This window comes from Perna viridis, chromosome 5 (genome assembly GCF_037379345.1).
Source record: "Perna viridis isolate PV_CMFRI_1.1 ecotype Kerala chromosome 5, ASM3737934v1, whole genome shotgun sequence".
Classification (NCBI taxonomy): Eukaryota; Metazoa; Mollusca; class Bivalvia; order Mytilida; family Mytilidae; genus Perna; species Perna viridis.
In genome coordinates, this window is record NC_142449.1 from 12,827,586 (window position 1) to 12,853,718 (window position 26,133).

At 32.8% G+C, this 26,133-nt stretch overlaps 1 protein-coding gene across 1 annotated transcript; it reads right to left on the reverse strand.

The window, feature by feature from the left end:
- Positions 1 to 2,541: 2,541 nt before the first annotated feature.
- On the reverse strand, positions 2,542 to 24,552 carry LOC148616087 (protein turtle-like). The gene is made up of 12 exons (XM_088581715.1): positions 24,502 to 24,552; positions 17,575 to 17,853; positions 16,833 to 17,141; positions 16,125 to 16,382; positions 15,384 to 15,680; positions 13,089 to 13,409; positions 9,531 to 9,812; positions 8,599 to 8,691; positions 8,307 to 8,328; positions 7,675 to 7,709; positions 4,890 to 4,921; positions 2,542 to 2,736 (listed from the first exon to the last, which is right to left on the reverse strand). Exons 1-12 carry the CDS (start codon positions 24,545 to 24,547, stop codon positions 2,542 to 2,544), a joined length of 2,169 nt encoding a protein of 722 aa, XP_088437841.1. The 5' UTR covers positions 24,548 to 24,552.
- Positions 24,553 to 26,133: the final 1,581 nt, after the last annotated feature.

Below are 26,133 nucleotides of genomic sequence, written 5' to 3' on the forward strand. Positions count from 1 at the left end.
TCACATTTCATAGTATAGACCCATAAAAGAACTTTATTACAAAAACAAAAAATATGTAGCCTTTCACAGGGTATATCACATTTTCCAGATTTTGCATGATTCTTACAAAGACAGCTACTTAACTCTTTGTACACTGATATGCTCCTTAACATAAAAAAAGTAAACCACCTCAAAAAGTTTTTGCGATATCGGCAAATATAGTATTTGAAAACGATTCATGCTGAATGTGCTCATCTCTTATATTGGGATCGAAGTGAGTTTTTGTGATCGTTCACAAATTCTTAAAAAAAAATATTACATGAATTCACGTTTATTTGGTATTCTTTTTAATTTTGATGTTGCATATTGAAATGGATTTTCGTAATTGGTACAGAATGAGTTATTGATGAAGGGCTGAATAACGTTTAATATTACGTATCAATAAAATATATTGAGAAAAAAAAGTCAGAAAGACTTTGTCAATATAAACATAAACTAGAGTCTTCAAAGAGTTTGAATCGCTCACCTGGCTCGATAAGTAGCATTCTTTTTTGTAAAAATTGTCATGTTTTTTTAATGAAAATTTCTACGGGTCATATCAATTTCATGTAATTCTGTGTAGTTTCTGCGAAGAAATGTTTTAAGTAATAAAATGAAAAATAGCAAAAAAGATGTCGGAAAAATCGTACTAACTCCAACATGGTTAACCAGATTTACATGAAAATTTGACCACAGATAAATGCTGAATATTTTACTCAGTGTCTTGAAATTTGGCTAAACCTAATAGTTTTAGAGAGATATAAGCGGAAAACTTAAGGACCTTATTTTCTGTTTTTAGAACTTCCTAAGAAACATTTAAACCAAGTTTTGTTCTAATTAGTCTAGAAGTGCCTGAAGAGAAGACTTCTGAAAAAAAAAAAAAAAAAAACATTAAAAAAATTCGAAAAATCGAAAAAGGGCAATGACTCAAACATGGTTTAACAGATTTACACAACAAAAAAATGACCACTGATGGATTTCATCTACCTGAACATTTTTACCGCGAGTCATAATTTTGCTTAACGTAAAGGTTTTGGGGATATATGCGAAAAAAAACTTTGTCTGGCCCTATGTTTTGTTTTTAATAATGGTGGCAATGTTTTTTGACAAAGTGGCTCCTATGATAACTCCAACATAGCAGAACAGACTGACACGGTAATTACACTATCAAAAATATCTCATCATGCTGAATTTGGCTAAACCTAAAAGTTGAAATTACACTGCCAATAGATTTCATCAAGCTAAACATTTCCCCTTTGTCAGAATTTGGCTTTACCTAAACGTTTTGGAAATATATGAGAAAAACTTCTGTCTGAAATAGATGTTCAAGTGTGTTTTTCGACCAATCAAAAAGTACCAACAATGTGACATCATTCCTATGCAGACCAACCTTTTGACGATATAAGCAAAAAACTTCTGTCTGACCACTATGTCCTATTTTAGTAACTGCAGCCATGTTCTTGAACAGATAAAAAATTGGCACAAAGGAACAATGCAAAACAACCTAAGAAACATTCATACCAAATTTTGGTTCTAATTGGTCACGTTGTGTCAGAGGAAAAAAGCTTTGAAAACAAATTTTAACAACGATGACGACGATGGATACAAAGTGATGCTATTCATGTAAATATACAGGCATGGAAAATCCACTGTCAGCAGCCACATTGTTATAAAGATTGAATGATAACACGTTTAAAAGACTTCCTGAATTACTCATTGCCAATTTGAGTTCTAATATGTTTTATCTTTTTTAACTAGTTTTATTTGTGAAAAACATTTCAGGGCAATTTAAAACTAACCAATCTTAATAACTTAATGATTGCTTTAAAATAAAAAAAAAAATCAGTTACAATTAATACTAATTGCTCTTTGTCCTTTCGGATTCAAGAACGCATTTTACCAATTTTTAAAACATGCCAACATAAATACATACTACCAAAACAATAAAAAACCCTGTCAACAACTTATAAAATAAAACTAATTACGCTAAAAAAATATAATGCAATGACATTTTTACAAAGAAAACTTGTTGGGCTGAAGTATGGCGGTATTAAATGACGTAATAAATATTGAGTCTTAACCCTACCTGTACACCTGGTCCATGCTCCGAGTTTTTAGTAGAATCCGATTTGCTCATTAACTTTTGTTACTTTGTATGCATTATTTTAGTTTATTTCTGTTCTTTGTTGTGTTTATCTTATTTCAATGTCTGGTCTTTGTCCCTGGATTACATTCTTTTGATTTCCGCTAGAATTTTGGTTCCCTTAATTACTCTTAAAATCTTTGGGTGAAAATTTCAGGGGACTTTTTTTTTATAGTTTTCTTGAGCAATTTTGAGGTGGGCAATTAGAACAGACAATATATATAAGAGTTAGAATGCAAACAAACATTGCACATCACTCATTTGGCCTTTGCATCCTTAATTTGTACATAATCCAATTGAAATAACAAAAACCAAAGCAGCATGATTCCGTACAATCAAACTCAAAATCATCTCAACACTGTTAGAATGAACCGTTGCATTCACCCCATTGTTGGAAATTTTTTAAGTCCGTCATCTGGTTCGTCTCCTGTAGAATTGCTGTCGGAGCTACTTAATGAATCAGCCGTTATTGTTGAATCTATCTGCGCATACGGTGATCTGTTTTCAGCATCACGAATGAAAAACTTCTGTTTTTTTGGTGGTTGATTAAACACTACTTGAACGTTATTCAATTTCTGGGAATGTTATAAATTAAAAAATTCTATAGTTAAGAATGATTGAGTTTAAGCGTTATTTTTTTTTGCAATTCACATAAATTTGTCATTTTTACAATTATTAATGGTATCAGTTATCTCTCTTTTATAAAGTCGTGTTCATATAATATACATAACTCAACTTATTTTAAATTGCAATATAAGATATATATATTCGTACTGAATATTCAATACAAACATTTTACTGTTTGTGTGTTAGTATTTTATGTAGATTTTCAAACTCCAATTTCATTATTAAAGAAGGGGGTGGTAACCAAAGCTAAGTTTTAATTATCTGTTCATCCTATATGAAAGTTTGTGGATTATGCAAAACACCATTACAATAAATGCCAATTAAGTGTGACCAAGCTCAGGAAGATAATTTTTCAAATAATTTGCCAAAAAGAAGTAATAAAAACAATTACTGAATGCACATAAAAGTAAATTACTAGAAAAAAATAAGCAGTTTATTCTGGATGTTGTCTTCCTCCTAAAATGTGAACTAAGATACAATTTTATAATACAAACCTAAACCTTGTTCATGTAATACACACAGTTCATTGATATGATTTATCTTTTGCAGTATATTTGTACTTTCGGTTAGAAAGAACAGTTAGACCTACCTGCTGCATACGAATACAAAGTTAACTTTTCATCTCATTTAATGGTATGTATGGTAGTTTCTATTTTATATTTTGACATTAGCTACTTGGACTGTGTGGTTGTAGTGTTATGCGTTTAGGTTATTTGCTTCTTTATTACATACATTTATTATAAAAAAAAATATCAGCTGGGTACTTTTGCTTTAAAATTGCCTTTATTTTCATACTGTTTACTAATATTAACTCTTTATGTCTGTGTTGCTTCTTAACACAGAATTGCTTATGCTTTGTTGTCTTGTGATGTAAATGTTATATGCTTTTAATGCTTTTTATCCATCTAATGATTATTTCATATTTTCCTGTTGTTGTGGTATAATTATACTTGATGTTACTTACTTTGAAAATGTTATGCTATCAAAACATTTAATCATATTATCAATTTCAGGTTGTCTACTGGAATACCGAAAACAATGAAGAAAAAACATAGCAAATTAGAAAAATACGATATGACCACTGAAGAGTTGAAGGAAGATTTGGAAGAAGGAACATTAAAATTACTGTAAGTATGAGTTTGTTAATTAGTTTATAATTGATTAGTGTGTTTGCTGTAAATCAGAATAGAAAATGTTTATCTTATTTGGCTGCATGTAGGGTACATATTTGAATATTTGTTTATATTTTTTATTTTGATGTAGATATATTTTTATGGCAAAATTATAAAACAAAAATAGAAATTATTGCAAAAAGATAAATAAATGCTATCACACACCAACAAACACACACACATATATATATATATATGTATGTGTTATATCTTATCATGACGGAAAAATGTTAAGTCAGATGTAACTTGTTTGTAATTTGTGTCAGGAGTTAAATACAGGCTATAAAACCCTTGCTGAATACTATATTAACATGTGCATTAATTTATAAAAGTTCATTTACATTTCCATTTCATATTTTTTTTGTGTATTTTCAGAGCCTGAATTTGAAATGGACTAATAATTTGCTGAACTGTATTTAAAGTTTTAAACTGGAGTTATGCCTCTTTGACAATATTTCCAAGTTGACATTTCTGAATTCACTGCTGTATACCTATATTAAAACATTAGAGTTTCTATTTATGTATACTGTCCAATGGTTACCTGTGCAGGAGAAGTTGTAGGTGAAGGTCATGTAAATTGAATTAAACAGAGAAAGAGGCTTTCCGAGTAGATTTATTTTTTTCCCTGAAGTCCCTATCTTAATGTCGAGAAACTGACAGCATCTGATAATATACGTGCCTGATACTTAAAAAGAATTTTGGATATTTCCGTAAAAAGCTCATTGCCATAGTACAGCTTTGTTTACAGTGATTAAGCTTTAATTACCTCCACGTCAAAGGAATAGATTAAGGGAGATAACGTACTTAATTTTTTCAATTACTGGCCATGATGCTTGCATGGGTTAACATGTCAATATCTCCTTTCAACCAGGATGAATGGGTATATACCGATAAAATATTCCTTTAGAGTCTTGCAATTTAACACTCACCTGCAGACTATTTGAATCAGTGTTACGACAACCTAAAACAGAGTAGATTGCAAACAGTGACTCTAAGTAAAAAATCTGATACCCTGTACAAGGTATTGTGTACTAACATCATGGTGAATTATTTGCCGTATCGAAAAAACACACGTGAACGTCCAGATTTTTAAAGAAATAGTTACGATACTCAACGCGTAACCAGTATTGTAACAACTTGTAATTTTTCTGTCTTGGTTAAGCTAACATTTTCACTTTATTACATGAAACGCAACTGGTTTAAACTGAATATTGCAAAACTAATTATTAATTCGGTATTTATATTTACAACTTTCAATAAACCAATACTAGTTACGTGTCAAGTACTATTATTTCAATGTCCATATTTTAACTATACTTCAGATGTGTTCTGTGAAGGTGTGCGATATAGGTCTTGGGGTGCGATATGAGTAATGCGGTATAGGGTTTAAACAATTTCTTATAGTGCATAAACGAAAAAAAGATATATCTTATTCAAAATATATAATATAAAGGAATCTGCCTCGTTAGAAAAGATACATTGTAAGAATGCAATTATATATTGATCCCAAGGCCTCAGGTCGGTTAAGCAAGAAGCAACATTGATTGCTCACACGTATTAAGCAACAGATTAGATCTGGTACAGATAATTACCTCATCAATCATGTATAATTATATATCTGTCGAAAACATTTTCAACAATGACTAAACTATTATTTTACATCTTTCGGTAATCCTGAACTTCATATATGACTTCAATATCAGTCAGTTTCAATTCTAAATAATGTTTTGCTTGAATTTATGTTAAAAACGGCTATAACGTATTATGCATCACTAATGCATTACATTTAAATAACACCCACGGATTTGGTCAATTATCCTTTCCCCGTGCCTTTTATTGTAGATAGCACTTGAGTTACTTAATGTTATGGATTGGCCTTTCATTGAATATACACCACCTTCGCCACCCACTTCAGGTGGTTCTGCAATAATACTTCACCTTATGTTTATTTTCATGTTACTTGAGTATTGTAACGACCAAGGGGTCTTATACTTAAAGAAGTGTAATTGTTACTTGCTAAGAAAGAGGTAAATTTTAGATAACTCAATAATTTAAGTCAAAAATCGGCATTTGTTTACCATGTGACATAAAATGGAATGTCTGTAAAATTTCTTAGAAACCCGGTTGGTTGACCACATTGAATGGAAGATATTGCCATTTGTTAAATATGTTTACCTCCAAATTATTCTATTTGTGTATAAATATTTAAAAATAGCTTATTGGGAGATGGAAGAACGTTTGTTTACATCAGCAGCCATTGTTTATTTGATGTATACTTTGTGTACTAGTGTGTACGCCATCGATTGTTCTCCGAAATACACGTGCTGATTGAATAATGAGTTATATAATAGAACGTAGCATTTCCAATGCCAGCAGACTGTCTCAGTTCTGCAAGACAAATCTTGAGATCTATTTGTTTCCACAGATAAAAAAAATCAACCCGCCACCATGTCAGAGCCAAGATTATGCTCAGAGTTGAGCCTGGTACGATCAATGTATATGTAAATTAGCCATCTGGCTGGTTGAGGTATAATACCACTACTAAGGGGAACCAGTCGCCTGCACATATCAGAAAGTAGTCTGTAAAAACAAAGTAGTTCCTAGGATGCATTGCATATTCTTTTTTGTGATTTAGCCAGTATGTGCAAGAGTAATCAAGGGAACCAAGGTTATAGCGGTAATCAAAAGAATGTTATCCAGGGACAAAGACCAGATATGGAAAACAGACATACACAACAAAGAACATAAAGTAACTAAAATCATACATACAAAGTAACAAAAGTAAAACTTGCGTATCTGAAAGCTTATCATGACAGGTACACACTGAATGCAACTCTGATATAGAGAATAATTTTTTAGAGTCTAGAACTTTATAAGGGAATTTTAATACCTTTTTACACCTTGAGTCAACCTTCACCCGGAAGTCCCGATAGATTTATTCACGTGTCACTAAGGCGCCATTACCCTAGATAGGTTGAATATGAATTAATGTCCTTTGAGGAAAATATGAGGCGTAGTTTAATGTTTTGCTGAATATATATCTTTAACAAAGTTTAAAGGTTGAAAAATAAACCCAATTTACCTAATAATGATAATATGAATAAGTCAACCGGCAATGTCAATCTCCGACGTCAACCGTATTTGATGTCAACCTCCGACTAAACCCAACTTGCGGAACTGTACGAGTTCTGTTATTTGGATGGTTATAAGATCCATGTTGAGAATTTGTTTTGTCATTGCTATGAAATATTGAATATGATATATATAAATTTATGATATTATTTAAAATCCTGACTTAAGTATAATTATTTCAACTTAATACCGAGTCCTTTGTACTTCTATACATGTATGCCACTCGGTAGAAAGGGCTAAACCGTTACAGTATGTATGGACAACTCTTTCGCTGTACCTCTGTATTATGTTGTTTTGGTACCAGATGCAGCCTGCCCTATCGTGTGAGGGCTTCCTAATTGTTCATTGAAGACCAATGGGTGACCTTGGGCTGACATTTGGTATTGTCTGTTGGACATATCACCATACTTATTCTCGTTAGATTATAAAGAAAAAAAATCTACAAAAATGTATATTGTGCAATGAGTAGGTCATTTGCAAGGAAATAAATTGCAAGTTTGTGGGTAAAAGTGTTGTATTGGTTTCGTGTCTGAACACATTACACATGAAGCAAAAACAAAAAAAAGGAATATAAACACAAACCTTTTCGAGCTACTTCCCCGTTCGGAACTTGTAACCTGGACATAAAAGGAAAATAAACATTATATTATATCATGCATTTCTATCAATTTTGGGTTTGACTCATGTAAAATGCACTGAAATCATACATTTGGTGATGGAAGTGGCATGACCAACAGAACTTTGCCGGAAGTTTTAGGGATGTTTGATGTAATTAGAAACAACATTATTTGACTTGATTTCAAGGGTCGTCACCAAAAATATTTTTGGTATATATTAAAAAAAAATGGATGAATGCCTTTTCTTGGATATTCTGTCATTAAAATATCAAGCTAATAGGCAAACTCAGTAAGAGTTGGGGTGGAAAGTTATATGAAATTTACCAAAAAAAAAAAAAAAAAAAAAAAAAAAAGGCAGGCAACTCCATCAATAAAATATTAAAACTAACAAGGTCCTGTATTCATCAAAAGTATTCTTGTGTAAGTCTCAAAACACATCCAATTCAAAAAGAGATGCGTTGGTGTGACAGAGTTTTATTTTTTTAAATGAATGGCAGCTTTTTGAAAGAAGTATAATATATTTAAAAGAAAGATGAATAAGGGCAAAATGAAAACAAAAATAAACACATACAACACTCATCAACTGATGAGACATACCTATTCATTTTACGTCCCAGCACTGAAAATAAAAAAAGTAATGATTAAAGAAACCATGAATTCAATGAAACATGCTTCTTTCTAATAATCGCCTACATTTTATTTTAAAATTCTTAAGGAAACGTAAGAAAATTAGCGAAGTTAATTTGGTGAATTGAAGAATTGAAGATGTTTATGGCCACTTAGCTATTTGTTACTTCAATTCTATCACGCACTTTAAAAAGTACCCAATTTCATATTAAACAAATTCGGCTCTATATCATGATATGATATGCACCACTAAAAGCCTTACTATTTGCAAAGCCAATACAACCAACAACTACAGAAACTGAGAGTACAATAGTTAGTACCAACAGGTAATTTCTTGAGGGTTTCTTCACTTCATCTGAAAAAAAATCACACCATTGAACAAAATATTGTTTATATTCCAAAAAGAAGCTATACGTGATGTTACTTTTTTATTCTGGAATATCCGATTGTTTAATTGATCAGCATACAGATGATACGGTTGTGTTTTTTTCATTTTTTTCAACTTTCCTAGAACACCCACATTGTCCGACCGAACGTGAATGGCAATCAACCGATCATGGATAATACATACCAGATTGCTCACATTACATAGACATGTAAACTTCATGTTCATTAGGAATTAAAAATATGGAATCAAATAAAGCTTATGTAATGGGATTCGAAATGAACCTGAAAATAATTTTGATAACTTTGTTTTTCGGGTGATCAATGTACGTTCAATGTAAGGGTTTTAGGTTTGCTATCGAAACTATCATTGTCAATGTATAGATGTGTCAAATTTCTATTTATGCAACAACTTTAATTCTTCATTAAGTCACATTATTTCAAATAAAAATTAAATCATTTCTAAAAAAAATCATTCAAGGAATATACTGATTTTGTAAAATGTACGTTTATTGGATTGTTATTGTAAAGTCCAGCTCATTAATACCACACCATTATTGTGTGTTTTGACCAAGAAAAAATATGAAAGTAATTATGACCGAGTCAGTGGTTAAAGAGTAATCAAGGGAACAAAGATTCTAGAGGAAACCAATAGAACATAATCCAGGGACAAAGACCAGGCATGGAAAACAGACATACACACAGTAAAAAACACCTAACAACAAAAATAATACGTACAAAGCAACAAAACAATATATCTGATATAGTTAAAGGGCAAAACAAAATATTATATGTAATAACGACTCTCACCATTTGTTTTAAACGTAATCAGTTTTGTCCATGCGCTACTTCCTAAGCTGTTTGAAGAACGCATTCGAATTTCATATTCAGAATCTGGTTCTAGATGAGATATCATTAAACTCTGTTTTTCGTGCGAAATATTTTTAAGCGATACCCAGCTTACATCCGTCCTTATTCTGTATTGTATTTCAAAATGTTGTGTCATCCTGCCATCAAATCCCTGTATCCACTCTAATAATATGTGATCACAGCCAAACTTATGTGACGTGATTTTTGGAGTTTCTGGTGCTCCTGGAATAATAAAAAGATATTATTGTACATTTAATAAAACATTAAATAAAACATATAAGCAATGTAAAAAAGACAAAATAAAAAGCAAAGCAGACAAAAAAATGCAAAACTATACAACAAAATTGCATGATATTACGACAGATCAAAGGTCGTATATAACGTAGATTGTAGATTGAAACTTTCATCATTCCAAACCCTTTCGTCCCCAATTTAATTTTACACACAAATTTTTAACAACGTCTTTTGTTGTTGTTTACCAGGGAACGTTAAACTGTTGCAGAAGTAAATAAACAGAATATACCAATGTATTTATCAATTTCGATGGCGAAGTTTAAACGAGTGCATTGAAGCGAAAGCGAGAAAATGACCAGTCAGGATGTAAGTGAACAGTGCGTCCTCCCGTTACAAAGGTGGGACCCACCTCTTATCCGTTACTTCTTCTACATCATGGATTTAAATTAAACTTCCACAGAATTTTCAATGCATATTCTTATTGTCCACCTCCTATTTTTTATTTTAATCCGAATCACTTTGGGGTTATATTTCAAAACACAGACTTGGTCATTTGTGAATATGGGGACATGGGGGACTCATCTCTTATTCGTTACTTCCTCCACCCGCTGATGTGAATTGAATGAAACAGAATCATTATTACATGTTTCGATTGGGCACCTCCTTTTTTAAATTTTGACACGCAACAATTTGGGGGTTTGAAATAGCAAAAATTAGATTTTCATTTGTAAATATGAGGACATGGTGGACTAATCTCTCATCCGTTACTTATCTTATATCACTAAATGGAATTGAATAATACTTCCACAGAGTTATCATTGCATGTTACTATTGGGCACCTCATATTTCAGATTTTGATCCAAATCAATATGGAGGTTAAAAGTTAAAAGGTGCACAATATCAAATGGAGAGTGGGTTGGGAGTTACCAAGTTAGGGAACATTGCTCAACGTTTTACAAGTTCAATAGTAAGCGTCAGCTGTCTTTTATTACATTGATAAACGCTTTGCAGAAGTACTTGCATTATGACTCGAACACACTGAATATGGCTGCTACTATACTGTCAAATTCAAAATGGATTACAGTTTGTAATAGTATACGGAAGTTCGGAATTTGAGAACAGCTGTCATCAATCCCATTCAGACGGAACGTTTAAACGATTTTATCACACGTTAGTAAAAAGTATACAAAGCCATTATAAGACGTCTTAGGAATGATTTCACTTTCCGTTGATACCATGTAACGTTACAAGCCGCGCCAACCGAATTTCATAACGTAGATTGGCTTCACTAGGTTTGCAACGAGCCGTCTGCGCTTGAGAACCATGAAAGACATTTCGTTCGACAAAAAAAAGGAATTAAAGTACTATAGTAACGCTACCATTTCTAGTCGACTAAAGTAACTCTTAAACATAAACCTGCAACTTGATTAAGGCTGAATTTGGCAATCGTACGGAATATTTCTAATATTTTTTATTGAAAAGGAGTGGTGCGTCTAACATGGCCTCCTTTGGTATCTAAGGCTCGTACAGTTCTCCACCTCCCCTCAAATGCGAAACTAGACTTCAAACCTTCGACATGGATCCTGAAGAGGAGTATTAAAACAATTCTTAGCCAATATGAAAGTATTTGTATATTCATTGCATGGCCTAATCAACCGGGCTATAAGGCTGAGAAGGGAATTAAAAAGACACCCCGAAGAGAACAGCTGAGATATTGATATTCGACGACTTATATTTTACTATGTGTTGACGGAGGTGAGGAGCGGGTGTGTCTTTTAGTTAATGTGCTCATAGTAATTTCAGAAGATGTTATTTTCAGTAATGTTGGACACATTTAGACTATATTTTTACACACCAAAAATTGGGATCAACTCAAAACTTGTGTTTTCGTTACACTATGTTCGTGATCTTTGCTCACTTTCGATAATTTATAATACGCCAAATAACGACCATGCTAGCGAGTTGCGTTCACATCAATTTCAATCTTAAAAACTTATTTTTTTTTCTTTAAGGCACTGAAGAAGGTCATTAGTAAACTGAAAATAATGCTCAATTATCTTTTAAGCTCACTTGGCCGAAAGGCCATGTAGGCTATTGCCATCACTTTGTGCCCGTCGTCCGTTAACTTTTTCAAACATCTTTCCATTGGAAACAACTCAACAGATTGTAACCAAACTTGGCATAAATGTTTCTAAGGGTATTTTTAACAATCGTTGAGTGGGGATTTTTGATCTGGCAAAAACGTGGCTGCAGTTACTAAAAATAGACCACAGGGGTGAAATAACTCAAAAAACAGTTAGGTTTAGCTAAAATCTGGCACAGGGTAAAATTGTTCAGCATGATTTGATGGACCTATGACGAATTTTTGCAGAAAGATTTGTTGACGAATGAATGAGTTATGGGCCCTGAAATGGATTTTCCCCCCAATTTTGCATTTCCAACTTTAAAAATCTTTTCCTCTATAAATACTGAGTGGATTTAAACAAAGGGTTGCATGCATGTTATGAAGAACAAGTTTAAAAATCTGTGCGTTCGGATTTTTGATCTTGTGAAAAAGATGGTCTCCGTTACTAGAAATAGACCATAAGGGTCAAATTGCAGAAATATGCAAATAACTCTATATAAACAGTTATGTTTAGCTAAAATCGGGAGGGGTAAAAATGTTCCGCATGATAGAATTGGCCCATCGTTGAATTTTCAGAAAGATCCGTTGACGAATGAATGAAATGGATTTAAAAAAAAACTTCTCCTCTTAGTCAATTTGTAGGATGAATTGTAACCAAACATGGCATGAATGCTTGTTAGGATATCCTTAACAATTTTTTATCTGTCTAAAACATGGCCACAACTTGTAAAAATTGAGAATTGTTGAAATTACTTGAAAACCGATGGGCGCAGCCAAATTTTCTAGGGGGAAATTGGTCAGCATTGTAAGACTGACCTTCAAAAATTGTGTCCCGAAATTTTCATAAAGATCTGTTGCTCATTGTTGGAATTATTGCCAAGAAATGACTACGAGAGATTTATTTTATAATATGAAAACCGGGTGGATAACTAAGGTGCTCTGTATTGATTAAATGATTATTGTGACAATAGTTTGGTAAGGTCAAGACTCCAGTATTAGAAAGCTATGAAGACTATTTTTAACCAGGTGATCTATTCAGGCTCTCTAGAGTCTCTAGCTTTATTGCGTAACAAATTTCCACTATCACTGATATAAGGTCATTAACATGAGCCATTTACACCATGTCACAACTAACTTACTCGTCGATTCAAGGGTTAGGGAGACATTCACTGTGCCTCTTTGATTTTTGACAATCACTGTATAGTTCTGCAAGTCACCTGCCTTTGTAAGAGCAATTTTGTATTGACATCTATAGCCAGAAACATCTACAACTCTCCCGAAAAACTCGCTTCTCGTTTCAACGGGCTGACATTTTTCTTCTCCTAATAGATTATCTCCTTCATCAAACCACTGAGCATTAACCTCTTTGTAGAAGCTCAATACATCCACATTCATGACTGATCTTTTGTTGAAATGTCCTACGTGCAAAGTTTTGATTGGCAATACAGAAACCGGTTTCCCTGAAATATCAAATGTTTCTCTAATGCAGTTTGCTGCAATTCATATTTAACGAGTCATACAAAAATATAAATTGCACTCTTGCACACATGTTTACCAAATTTCCAATGATAAAATGCATACATAGTGGAAAGTTTGAATGATATTGGTTAAATACGTTTTGAAATACATATTAAACAAAGCAGTTACTGTTAATAAGATTAAATGGCAAAGAAAATGTACATTTTAAAATCTTGCCTTTTAGGGATATATACATTTTTAAGACGGAGGCTTACGAACTAATGATTTCGCTCTTGGGTGGAAAGACAGATAATATTAAAGCTTATCTGTCAACTTATGGGCTCTTTTGATCTGTCACAAAGCACAGTTGACTATATGTATGAGCTTCATGTCGAATTTAAATCCTGTTCTGCTGTATACGACCCTACTTAGATGTATTGAATTTGTTATGATGATTTGACTTTACTTTGGATTTAATTCATGTGTAAACCTTTTATGTGTAAAAGAGTAATCGAGGGAACCAAGGTTATAGCGGTAATCAAAAGAATGCAATCCAGGGACAAAACCAGACATGGAAATCAGAAATACACAACAAATAACATAAAGTAACTAAATCATACATCCAAAATAACAAAAGCAAATGAGCAACTCGGACTCCACTAAATATGTTTTGTCCGTTTGCTTCCTTCAAACAGTTTGACTTGTATATGCTGATGTTACAAAGTTGATGGAAGAATCAAAGATAACCAATCCAACATGAAATAAGTGTACACACATTTTGAAATTTGCTCGCCTATGTAAGTGACAAATGCAGATTTGTTTTGAAACTAGAGTGTTTAAGTTTCTCGTGAGCACAAAGTAGTTTCTCGTTATCGCAATTTGATAAATCGCAAGCTCAGGTTGATATCATGTGCTCACTGTACTAACTCCAATGAGCTTCTGTATTTTTTGTGGTTATGCATATAACTTGCTTCTTGCTTTTACAGTACTCTGTTTGAAATAAAGAAAAAAAAACATATTCCATTGTTTACAAATTGAGTTACTTGAACAAGTGACGGCAACTGTACAAGTTTAAATGCATATAAACAAATCAAATTCATAAAAAAATGGTATTGCCAAATAAAATTGAATAAGCTGAAAACTTTTGTTGATGGTATTTATGTATATGTAGGAATTCAAAGTATCAGTATATCATTGGGCAGGCTAAATAGTAAGTTAGGGACAACCTTTAAGTTATATCGGTGTTGGGTGCGATGTCTACCGATCTGTCACGTCGTTTGCATACAATTTGACACGAATGAAATTTAGATTAGAAGGTATTAAGTTGTTCCCATCGGATTCGTGGTGAATTAACAAAAAGATTAATCGTCATCAACGAGGACCAATAATTCGGTATGGGGTGTCTGTTTCTGGTATGGAAGCTCAAGGGTCTCAACAATCATAGATGTCATTCCTTCTCATGGTGTTTTACATACAACGAACAGCCCAGTAGTCAGGCTAACCCTTTCGGAGCTTTTAATCCATTTTTAAAGCATTTTTAATGCTTTTTAGTTGATTCGTGCTGCATGTATTTTGTGTGCAATCTTGATTCTATTGTGTTTTACAGTTTGCTCTTGGCGATGTTCTACTTGTGATGTTGTCGTGCCCTACTATTGTCGCTCAATTTCATTTTCATCATTTTTCATTCTTGGTAAAATATGCATTTCGCAAATTATGAGTTGTTAGCTGTAGTGTATAGACACGCAATAATGCTACTTGAATTGAGCACGTCTTTAGGTTGGTATTTACAAATTTGTTTTGTCGGTTAGTTATCTCTTCATGAGGACATCATTTTTTTTAAGTATGATATGTTATAATCGTTACTGCTCAGTAATAACCTATTTATATCTCACTTAATAATACAGTGTTACTTTTACTTGAAATAAACTATTACTTATATGATAAATAGTCACATTGTACAATCCCTGACTTGTTACCTTTAACAATGACATCCGTTTCTCCAGTGACCCAAAGCTGTCCGTCGTCATCTGGGACTCCATTAGTCACATTGCATTGATATATACCAGTATGGTCATATTGTATATCCCCGTGCTCCATTTTTAACATCAATGTCTGATTTCCTTCTACATCTCTTATTAGCTGACGTTTTTTTGTATAGTGCATCCATTTACCAAACGTGTACCGGTTAGGTATTCCTGAAACATTACATATAACTTCTCGGTGTCGATCACTTTCGGTGAATACTTTCGTAGTATTGCGTACAACTGGTGCATCTGGAAATAATCGAAACTTTGACGTAAAATAACAAGCTGAAAAGACAAATGTCTTTGTTCATACGGGTGGAGTTGAGTTGTTGAAACATTGTCATTTATAATGAATTAGCTCTTTAGAGGTTTTATTCCAAACGTCTTATATTGCATTAATTTCTTTTGATAGAATATCATCGACGAAAGCTGTTGTATGAAATTACTGAAGCCTGGATATTCTAAAGATTGAAACGCTTAAACTAATGCTAGGATTGAAACAATTTAGGCTAATGGTCGGCATTGGAAACCTAAGACCAATACAAAAGCGGAAAGTATAGATGAAATTTCCTATTTTGTTTGCACTATTGTAATCGGTTGTAAACTTAATATTGCCGTTAGGAACATTTATGATATTGCAAGAAGTGAAGATTCGATTTTTTTCGATTGTTACTTGTTTCCTACAATGCTCACCTAAAACTGTAATGTAAACAGAATGTTTATTGTGGCCTGCGATATTGAAAATGTTACACTCGTATTCCCCGGATGCCTCTACTTCTATTTCCTCGAATACTAACGTAGACATTGTATTAGCTATTGGAACAAGGTTATGCTTCCATGTGTAGGTATCATTTATACTTGATGTTTGGGTATTTTTGCAAACTATTTTTAAATGTTTTCCTTTTCTAACCATTTCGTTCGGTTCTATAATTAGACGAACTGTTGGAGTATCTGTAATACAACAATATCTAGTTATTTTTTATGAAAAAAAAGTTTATTGTACACGTATTTGTGCTGACAGTTTTGTGCAAATTTTTTACTTTTTAAATATATTTTTAAGACAGGCATGTTTTCTGACAAAACGCACATTCAAAAATAAAAGAAGCAGCTGAATGTACGAAACAAAAATTCTTCAGTTATAGCATTTACTTTACTTTCAATATTATATGACGTGTTGATATAGTAATACAGAATCAATTAGAGAGTGAATGTTTCGTTAAAAAAAGAAAACGACAAATGCACCTGTTCAGTGGATTGTTACCATTTATAACGTGTACAAAATATAACAATCATACATTTGTGCTGAACTACTGCAATATCAATATATCACAATACTTAATATACGATAGTGGAAGCAAATTCATTAATTTGACATCAATTAAGAATAAAAGAAATGTATACCGATGACTTTGAGTTGTACGTCTGCCTTCAGAGACCACGAGTTGATACTATTGTTTGCTATACAGGTATAAATAGCCATATGATCCGATAGAACTGGGTTGAATGAGTATATCAAGGAACCGGGTCCTCCGACACTCAATTCCGTATTATTTTTTACCCATATTAAAGTTTCCGGTGGCTCTCCACTTATAACGAAGCAAGTCAAATTCAAAAGTTCACTAGTGGTACATTCTATGACATCATTTGTACTTGTTACTATTGTGGTTGTGTCTTTTACTAAGCCTTGAATCATAATATCTGAGGGTGGCCCTGAATTATTTTTAATTAAGCTTTATTAATAACATAGTCACATATGAAAGTTTTTGAGAACTATTTAACCGTTTGACAGTTTCCGTAATCGTTTTGATGCATTTCAAGAAAGATAGTGTCCTAAATCGTTTATTAATACTTTTTGATAATAGTTAGGCCACTACAGAATTATATGAATAATAAATAAGTGTATGGAAGTCGCATATAAAAGATAAAAAGAACTAAATACAAATGAAATGCAAAGAAAATGTGATAAAAAGAAGAAGGGTAAACCCAAGGTTACGACCTTACGATCATCGTAAGCGTCGAATAGCATTGAACGAGAATTGAAACACTTAAGAAACTGTCAGTAGTTACGTTTAGCTTTTGGTATGATTCAGTTGCTGAAATATAACTGTATCTAACATTTTCCTCCAAGTTGTTTTTTACTTACTTATTATCTTCACTTCCACGATGTAAGGTGGTGATTCATACGAGAAGCATCGCAATAATACATTCTGAGTGATATTCATCACAACAAAACTGCAGTCTTTCGTTACGTTTATGAATATACTAATGTTTGGGTGACCTTTTTCATTTCCAACACCACAATGCAATATGGTAGTTCCTGATGTATCTAACCAATGTGTCTTTGAAGCAAGGGGACAATCTATAGGCACATCACCTCCATGCTTAATGAACTTTGTTTCGTTGATTTTTGATTTCGCTGAACCTAAATATAAAATCAATTCTATGAATAAAAAAGATAATGCGGTATTGTTGCAACTATTTCTTATTTTACAATAAATGGATATATAATCCATACATATGGCACATACACGCAACAAATCTATTCTAATTAATAGCAGACGACGTTATTACATTATTGTTAAAGTTTTGGGTTCTGTGGTGGCATAAGTCGTCTCAACCTCAAACTCTAATAAAGTAAAGCGAGCCTCCTCACAAATAAGCTTGAATGTCAGAAATGTGATAGAGAGAAAAGACACAAAATGATACTAAAAAGCTATTCTCTTCATTATGAAGGAAATGAAGCCCATATCATCGTACTAGAACTTCAAGGGCAAACAATCATTGGCAAAACGGCAGAAAATGCTTTCACAAAAGGATATGATACAGAGAGTGATATAACCATTTCATTATCTCCTAAGAAAGAAATAAGGCAAGAAGAATGAAAGAGATCAAAAGCAGCTGCCTGCAAAACAATGCCGAGGGACAATGTTTGAATAAAACAAATCACTTAAAAAGTGAAAAAAAGAAAAGTCTCCAGGTCCCAATTACATTACCAATTAGATGCTGCAACACTTAGATAACTCACCATTGAAAATACTGCTATATGTATTCAACCTAAGCTGGAGCCAGAGACTAGACAAGTAACACAATGTTGGGATGAAGCTAAAATGATGCCAATACTAAAGAAAGAAAGATGGAAAATATCAAATCAATTGTTTCCATTTATCGTCCTATTAGCATATCAAGCAGTTGTTGTGAATTGATGGAGAGCTTAATCAAACAGATTTGCAAGAATCAGATAAAATAGGCAATACAAATGCACAGAAGACCAGACAACACATCTTTTCCAAGCTATTGAAGATGCCTTCCAAACTTCCAAACCAAAATAATAACACTTGCTCTGCTTATATATCTACAAAAAGCATTTGTTAAAGTACGAAAAGATGAAGTCCCAGTAAAACTGGTAAAATGTGGCATAGTAATATAAATGGACCAGATTCAATTTGTACAACAGAAAATCCAAAGTTTATTTTAGTTACTTTATGTTCTTTGTGTTTGTCTGTTTTCCATGTCTGGTCTTTGTCCCTGGATTGCATTCGTTTGATCTCCGCTAGCATCTTGGGTCCCTTGATAAGTCTGATAGATGAACAATGTGGAAGCAAAGTTCTTGTAAGGTAAAGGGTACCAAAAGGAGGAATACTTACACCGACTTTATTTATCCTCCATATGAACATTCATGCAGCGGAACTACAAAAAGGTGAACACGCTGCCCTTGACGCAGATTATTTTCTTTCTTTGGTACTTGGAGAAATACACAAAATATAAAGGCAAAATATGAAGAAAGGCAAGAAGGAAATTAAGCATCACAACGAAACTAGCAGGAACAAAGTGGGATAGAAATGAAAAAAAAACCACACCTTGAATACAGGTCTAGCTCATAAATAACAGGAGCAGACACGCATCATCAGACATTAGGTTAAGTTCAAAACCAGGCATTACAAATCATCAAATGTATCATGAGTTAAACACCAATACAGAGAAATGATATAGGCCACAAAATACCAGCATACTCAAGGGCACCCAACGTGTACTACAGCTTTTTTCATCAGGAAGACTTAAAAGATCAAGTTATAAAAAGAGACATTGGCTTTTTTGAGACATCATCAAAAACTTTTACCAGAGGATGTCAAACCTATAGCTTTTTGTAAATGACGACTACTTTAGTGAAGATGAAAATAAGAAATGTCAGCATATAGACATTAGTACCAAATATCATTTGAAAACATCAATAGCCTTAAGGTTTGGAGAAAACTCTGACTATGACAATGTTTGGGAAACAGTAAAAATCACCAACTCATTTGGATAAAAAATCATAATGGAATTGCATCGTTTGAGGAAACACGTAAACACCATATCGAAATTTGCAAAATACCGGTATTTGATTGGTATTTTTGTATTGTATTTTCTTACTGATTATTATTCTATGAAATTTGCACAAATATTCATTTAGTAATTTACAAGTAACTACGATTGCAGTGTATAACGATCCGTCAGAATGCATAGCTAGTTCACATACGCAGCTAGAAGTTCACTCATTGATGTTGAAAAAGGCTGTCCTCAATGAAGGTCACAAAAATCATTTGATAAACTACTTCCAATGATGACCACTGAAAAGTACCGCCACTTGCTGGAACACTTGTTATATTATACCAGAAGACAATATTAAACTGTATTCCATTTTGTATGCGGGTGTGTGAATTATGTCAGTAAATTTAGCAGTGATTGATTTGATTAAATTAAGTGTCTACAGAGATAATGGTACACCAAAGCTGAATTAACTGAAATCTTATTGAATTGTTATTGATGGTCGTCAACGACTACAACAGATAAATAAAATATAATGTAATGCCATACCAAAAACAATTGGATGTATTCATAGTTAAACGATATACTATTAAAAATGAATCAAAGAAAATCAGAGCAGGGCACAAAATAACATAGGAAAAAATTTGAAAAAAATACTCAGTAAACTCAAAGTGAATGGGCAATCCGTAACTCACTAAAATATAGAAGCAGTGGTTGGATATGTTTCTGTACATTTCTCGAAACTTTTGTAGGATTAATATCTAATTGTTAATTCAAAAGCTTATCTAATAGAGGACGAAGTCCTTATTCCGGAAATCAATACGAATTTAATATTTGACCATTGAATCACTGAGAGCCTGATTTCAGACTGACAGAAAGTTAACCCGAGGGAAGTATACTGGTAATCTAAATGGATAACATAAGTATGTGGAGTAAAATCCCGCTCGGCAATCAGTAAAACGAAGTGAGGATCTTACTAGTTTCGTATCTTTAACAAAAACAAAACCTTTGACCTTAGAATCACTGGGAGCCTGATTTCAGACTGACAGGAAGTTAACACGAGGGAAATATACTGGTAATCTAAATGGATAACATAAGTATGTGGAGTAAAATCCCGCTCGGCAATCAGTAAAACGAAGTGAGGATCTTACTAGTTTCGTATCTTTAACAAAAACAAAACCTTTGACCTTAGAATCACTGGGAGCCTGATTTCAGCCTGACAGGAAGTTTACCTGAGGAAGGTATACTTGTGATCTAAATGGATAACATACATGACTGAAAATTACTTGATTATCAATAACGTTCGTTATTTTTATTTATTCAACGGCTTTTGTTCATTAGCGTTTATATAAACCGATATGTTCCAGTGACACCCAGTATTTGCAAAATAAAAAAAAATAGGACCTTCTTAATATTCAAATTTTTACAAGCTTAATTAGTGGAATATCAGCATTTGGCACATGCAAAAAAAAAATTAGAACAATTATTAAAATTTAGATAATTTCTCTTCTATCATTCGTGCAATCGTAAGCTTGACAAGTCATCATGTTTTGGTGATTAAATAAAAAAATAGAAATATTTACGGAATATTCTTTGTTTACGTATTATTTGCAGTACTTGTATCAGTACCAAACCGACTTAGTGACCTCACGAAACAATCGGAAGCTATCGGTAAAAATCAAATAAAGTCTGACTATGATCTTCCTTCAGATAGGAGAGCTCTGCAAGATGGATATCCACTTATATTTCAAGGATTTCGAACTTTGCATAGCCTTGAGCATTTTATAAAAGCGCATTTTGCATTAAAGATTATTTATTTTTGTTTATTTGGGAATGATTTATCATAAGAGCCCAACTTATTGAAAAGGTGGTCTTTCCCTTCAATGCTATGTCAGTTTTCAAAAATCTCGATGTAACAAAAACAATGTCTACTGTACATGAAAAAATATGTTGTGTTACCTGCACACAAACCCCAAAGCGGTTTTTTTGTCTGCAAGACGCATTACATCCAATGCTTATTATTAGAGGAAGACGTACAAAAAATAGCAGCAATTTGACCATAAGTCCATTCTATTCTCTTTCGGTGTCCTTAATATAGACGATGTGATCTTCCGTACATGTATTGGATTCCCAACACTTGAGAAGAATCCAGACAAACAACGCTTCATAGTTCTGCAAAAAAGTACTACTAAGCCTCAGTTGACTTCTATACTATTTACAGCTGTCAAAGAAAGTATTCAAGTCTCATCACGAAACTTGTTACTTCCGTAGTGGTACATTGTATCAATTCAATATGGATTTAAAAAAAAAATTCGAAGGATATTCTGAAAACTCCTAATGCTAGATTATTATCGGAATATAATAGTATCAAGACCTATGATTTTTAACTCTTTATGCTACTATTCCCATACTAATTTGAAATCCGACTCATAAATATTATACCGTTGTTACTAAACAAAATCGATGGAAAGAAAGCTATACGAGTTCACATTTTGTCGTATTGTCAAATGATATGTTTCAATGTCCTTTCAGCACCTGCATATAGAGTTTAATATAACAATTCGTTATCCAGAGGCGGCCGAAACAAGTGAACTTTTTGTATCGTGCTAGACGTCTTAAAACTAGGTTTCTGGAACAGGGTTTTGTTGGTTTTAGATTAAAGTCATCACTACAAAAGTTTTATGGTCGTCATTAGGAATCGTGGACCGTTATTGAGTATCCGTCTACACAATTGGAAACATAATGGTTTGAGAAGATAAACTGGTTCGGAACAGAATATTACAAGTCACTAGAAAATGTGAAGTTTGTCACAGATAAATCAATGTACAAACTTAAACACCCTCTTTAGTCAAGAATTTTTTAAACTAGAGAACACCTTCAATTTCAATTTTAGACAATGTAGGTGAAGGAACCTCGATAGGTAACACAAAGAATTTATGGCTATTTAACTAAGTTTTTCGGGATGGGAAAAATGGTAGACTTTTATTACGTTAATGAAACCACTCCAATAGGTATATAATTATATAGCTCTTAAACCATATATAAAAAGTGAACTGGAGAAAGAAGAAAGTATGATATGCAATAAATTATTATCCAATTTTTAATTATTGAAACATATTTGCATTGTCTAGTATCTCTAATTCTGGAATATTAAGAATGGTATATATATACAAGTATCATACCGGTGATTTTAAGGAAATGAAATGAAATTTACTTGATTATCAATAAAATTCATTATCTTTATTTATTCAACGGCTTGTGTTCATTAGCATTTATATAAACCGATACGTTCCAGTAACACACAGTATATGCAAAATCAGAAAAAATTAAAGACCTGCTAAATATTCAAATTTTTACACAAGCTTAATTAGTGGAATACCAGCATTTGACACAGTTGGGTATCCAGTATCGGGCAATATTTATCAGTACCACTGCATATAATATATATCCTTTATATGTAGAATGCACGACCAGAGGCCGGTTTTATAAAAACAAATCTCAAATTGAGATTTTCCTAAAATCCTTTCTCAACTAAAATTTCAACCCATCAGATCGCTTGGAATTGAATATTTTAAGAAAAACAAAACTATAATTTGAGGAAAATCTCAATTTGAGATTTTTTATTAAACAAGGTCCTAATCTATGAATGGCTTACAATATCCTGATGGAAGTTGATACGGAAGTAGACAATTGTGCAGATGCCGAGGCGCTTTACCACACTGAGTCCCGTCAATCACAGGCACAGTCTAAAATCATATTGGTATTCCATATAGTTATATCCCAGCGAACAATGTTCAGGGGTATGTTATATAGGAATCACTTTCAGTCTGCCTGTCTGTCCTGACATATTTCTGTCCTTGAGGGTTTTTCACCATAACATTTAAATGTTGAAGCTTCACTGACTCAAGTGAAAATAAAAAAAATGTGTGTTTGGCAGGGTATCCTTTGTGAGTTTCACTTTTTATGAGCCACTCGGCGGGTGTTTCTAGAAAAGCAGATGACGCTTGGCCTACCGGTAAACCTGGTCCATGCTCCCAGTTTTTAGTGGAGTTCGAGTTGCTCATTTGCTTTTGTTACTTTGTGTGTATTATTTTAGTTACTTTATGTTCTTTGTTGTGTATGTCAGTTTTCTATGTCTGGTCTTTGTCCTGGATCACATTCTTTTGATTACCGCTAGAACCTTGGTTCCCTTGATTACTCTTACTCACAATATTTCTAGTCAGTTTAGTTAAGCAAAACTATTGAATAAAGATCACAATCGTCTATTACGCTTCACACCATACAAGGTCTAACATTCAGACAGACGTTAATTATATGGACACAACTCTCCTACACATTTCAGTGTTATCGATTGTCACGTTAGGCGCGATTGATTGTCCGCCTAATAGTTTTATTCAGATAATGCAATCAAAGCTTTTTTTATCCATCCCCATTAATAACAAGTTTATGGATCGTATACTACATATTTTCTTTAAAGTACCATTAAAAAAGTCCAGAATAGAAACCTACTTTAAAAATGTCAGTGGAAGCATCCTTCCTACTAAACGCCTGGTTGTATTTGTCATGGTTCTTCTTCAAAAACTCAAGAATGAATTTTTAAATGCAACTGATACAATTGAATTTTTTTAATGATCCTATTGTTCATTACAATTAGGACTAGTCCAACAATTCACACAGTGCCTTTTTCATAAAATAGATGAAACCTTTTCTTTCAAATATCATAGAAATAAATAGGTGTCATGCAAAATTAGAATTATATACTTACCGAACCCAGCAAAATAGAAAATTTGTAGCAATGTTATACAAAGCATGTTTATTACAGAGTAAAACGAATGATGAATTAATTTTACTAAATATACAAATATTTCCTTTTCCGTTCATAATACTTATTGCGTGTTCCGGTATAAGTGTAAAGTATTTAAAAATTAAACTTTTTAAAAAATATTAAAAAAACGTTTTGCGAAATTTTGGTATTGATAAAATTGTATAGATTGTTTCCTGTGTGCTTTGATAAAAGGCGATTTATTTGATTGAAAAACTCATTAAAATGTATTAATTTTTCAAGGAAATATGGTTTTGAATAAACCTTAATGTTTCAAAAGAAATATTTCATGTAATCCCAATAAGAGTCAATTACTTGATTTACTTATCAACAGCTGTTCTTTTCAAAGGTATTTGGGAGGTTCACACCAAATATAAAGTATATTTTTTGTAATAGGGCCTTTTTTCTTCTTCTGATAAAACAGAAATCATTTTAAATACCAAAACGAAATATTTAATTACCTTATATACAAATGTAATACACAGACTGATATTGCTCCCAGGGCAAGTATGGACGCCGACTGGTATTGCCCAAAGAGCAGATTTGAACATACATACGTTATGTCCTGAATGTGTTTGCATTGTCTAGAAAACTCCATTTATTGTTATCAATAACTGAGTTATACACATGTTGATAAATATCCATTATCATATGTTACTAAATATCTACTGATATCAATAAATGGGATATAAACTCCGCAATGGCTTACCATAACCACAAGACAAGTCATACACATATTACAATGCTTCATTCTTGAAGATGTTCTTGCACTTGTTGAACTTGTCCATTTCACTTTATGTAGGTTAGCTTGGTAAAATTTGTTGCTCTAAAACTGGACTCTCAGTTTTTTTTAAGATTAACAGAAACCAACAGCGCGGTATCTGACAGTTATATGGATAGCCATATTTTTAAAATGGTTGGGGTCATGACTCCCAATTAAATAGAATAAAACTGCACAATGGAAAATTTTTCAGTTATAGTCATGTACTCAAAAGAAAACATTCGATATTCCTATGGAACAAAATTACAATACCGGTGTACGAAGGACTTTAAGCTAAATCCATCCATACTGGCTCACAGCTAGCACTTCAAAATCAATATTTCAAACAAATCTTGTGAAACAATTTCATCAACTTCAGAATAGTGATATATATTTGTAGCCTAAAAAATGTTTCCTTAGACAAAAACTGTATACTACAGTACTTGTTTTTCAGCTGTATACAATATATCCAGAGGTACTGCCAACAGGGTTTTTTGTCTGCAAGACGCATTACATCTAATGCTTATAGTTATTAGAGGAAGACATAGAAAATATAGCAGCAATTAGACCATAAATCCTTTCTGTTTTCGTTTGTTCTCCTCAATATAGACGATGTGATCTTCCGTCCATGTGTTGGATTCCAAAAACTGAGAAGAATCCAGACAAAAAACGCTTCATAGTTCTGCAAAAAGTACTACTATGCCTAAATTGACTTCTGTACTAGTCTCATCACGAAACTTGTTACTTCCGTAATGGTACATTGTATCAACTCAATATGGATTTTGAAAAATTCGAAGGATATTCTGAAAACTCTC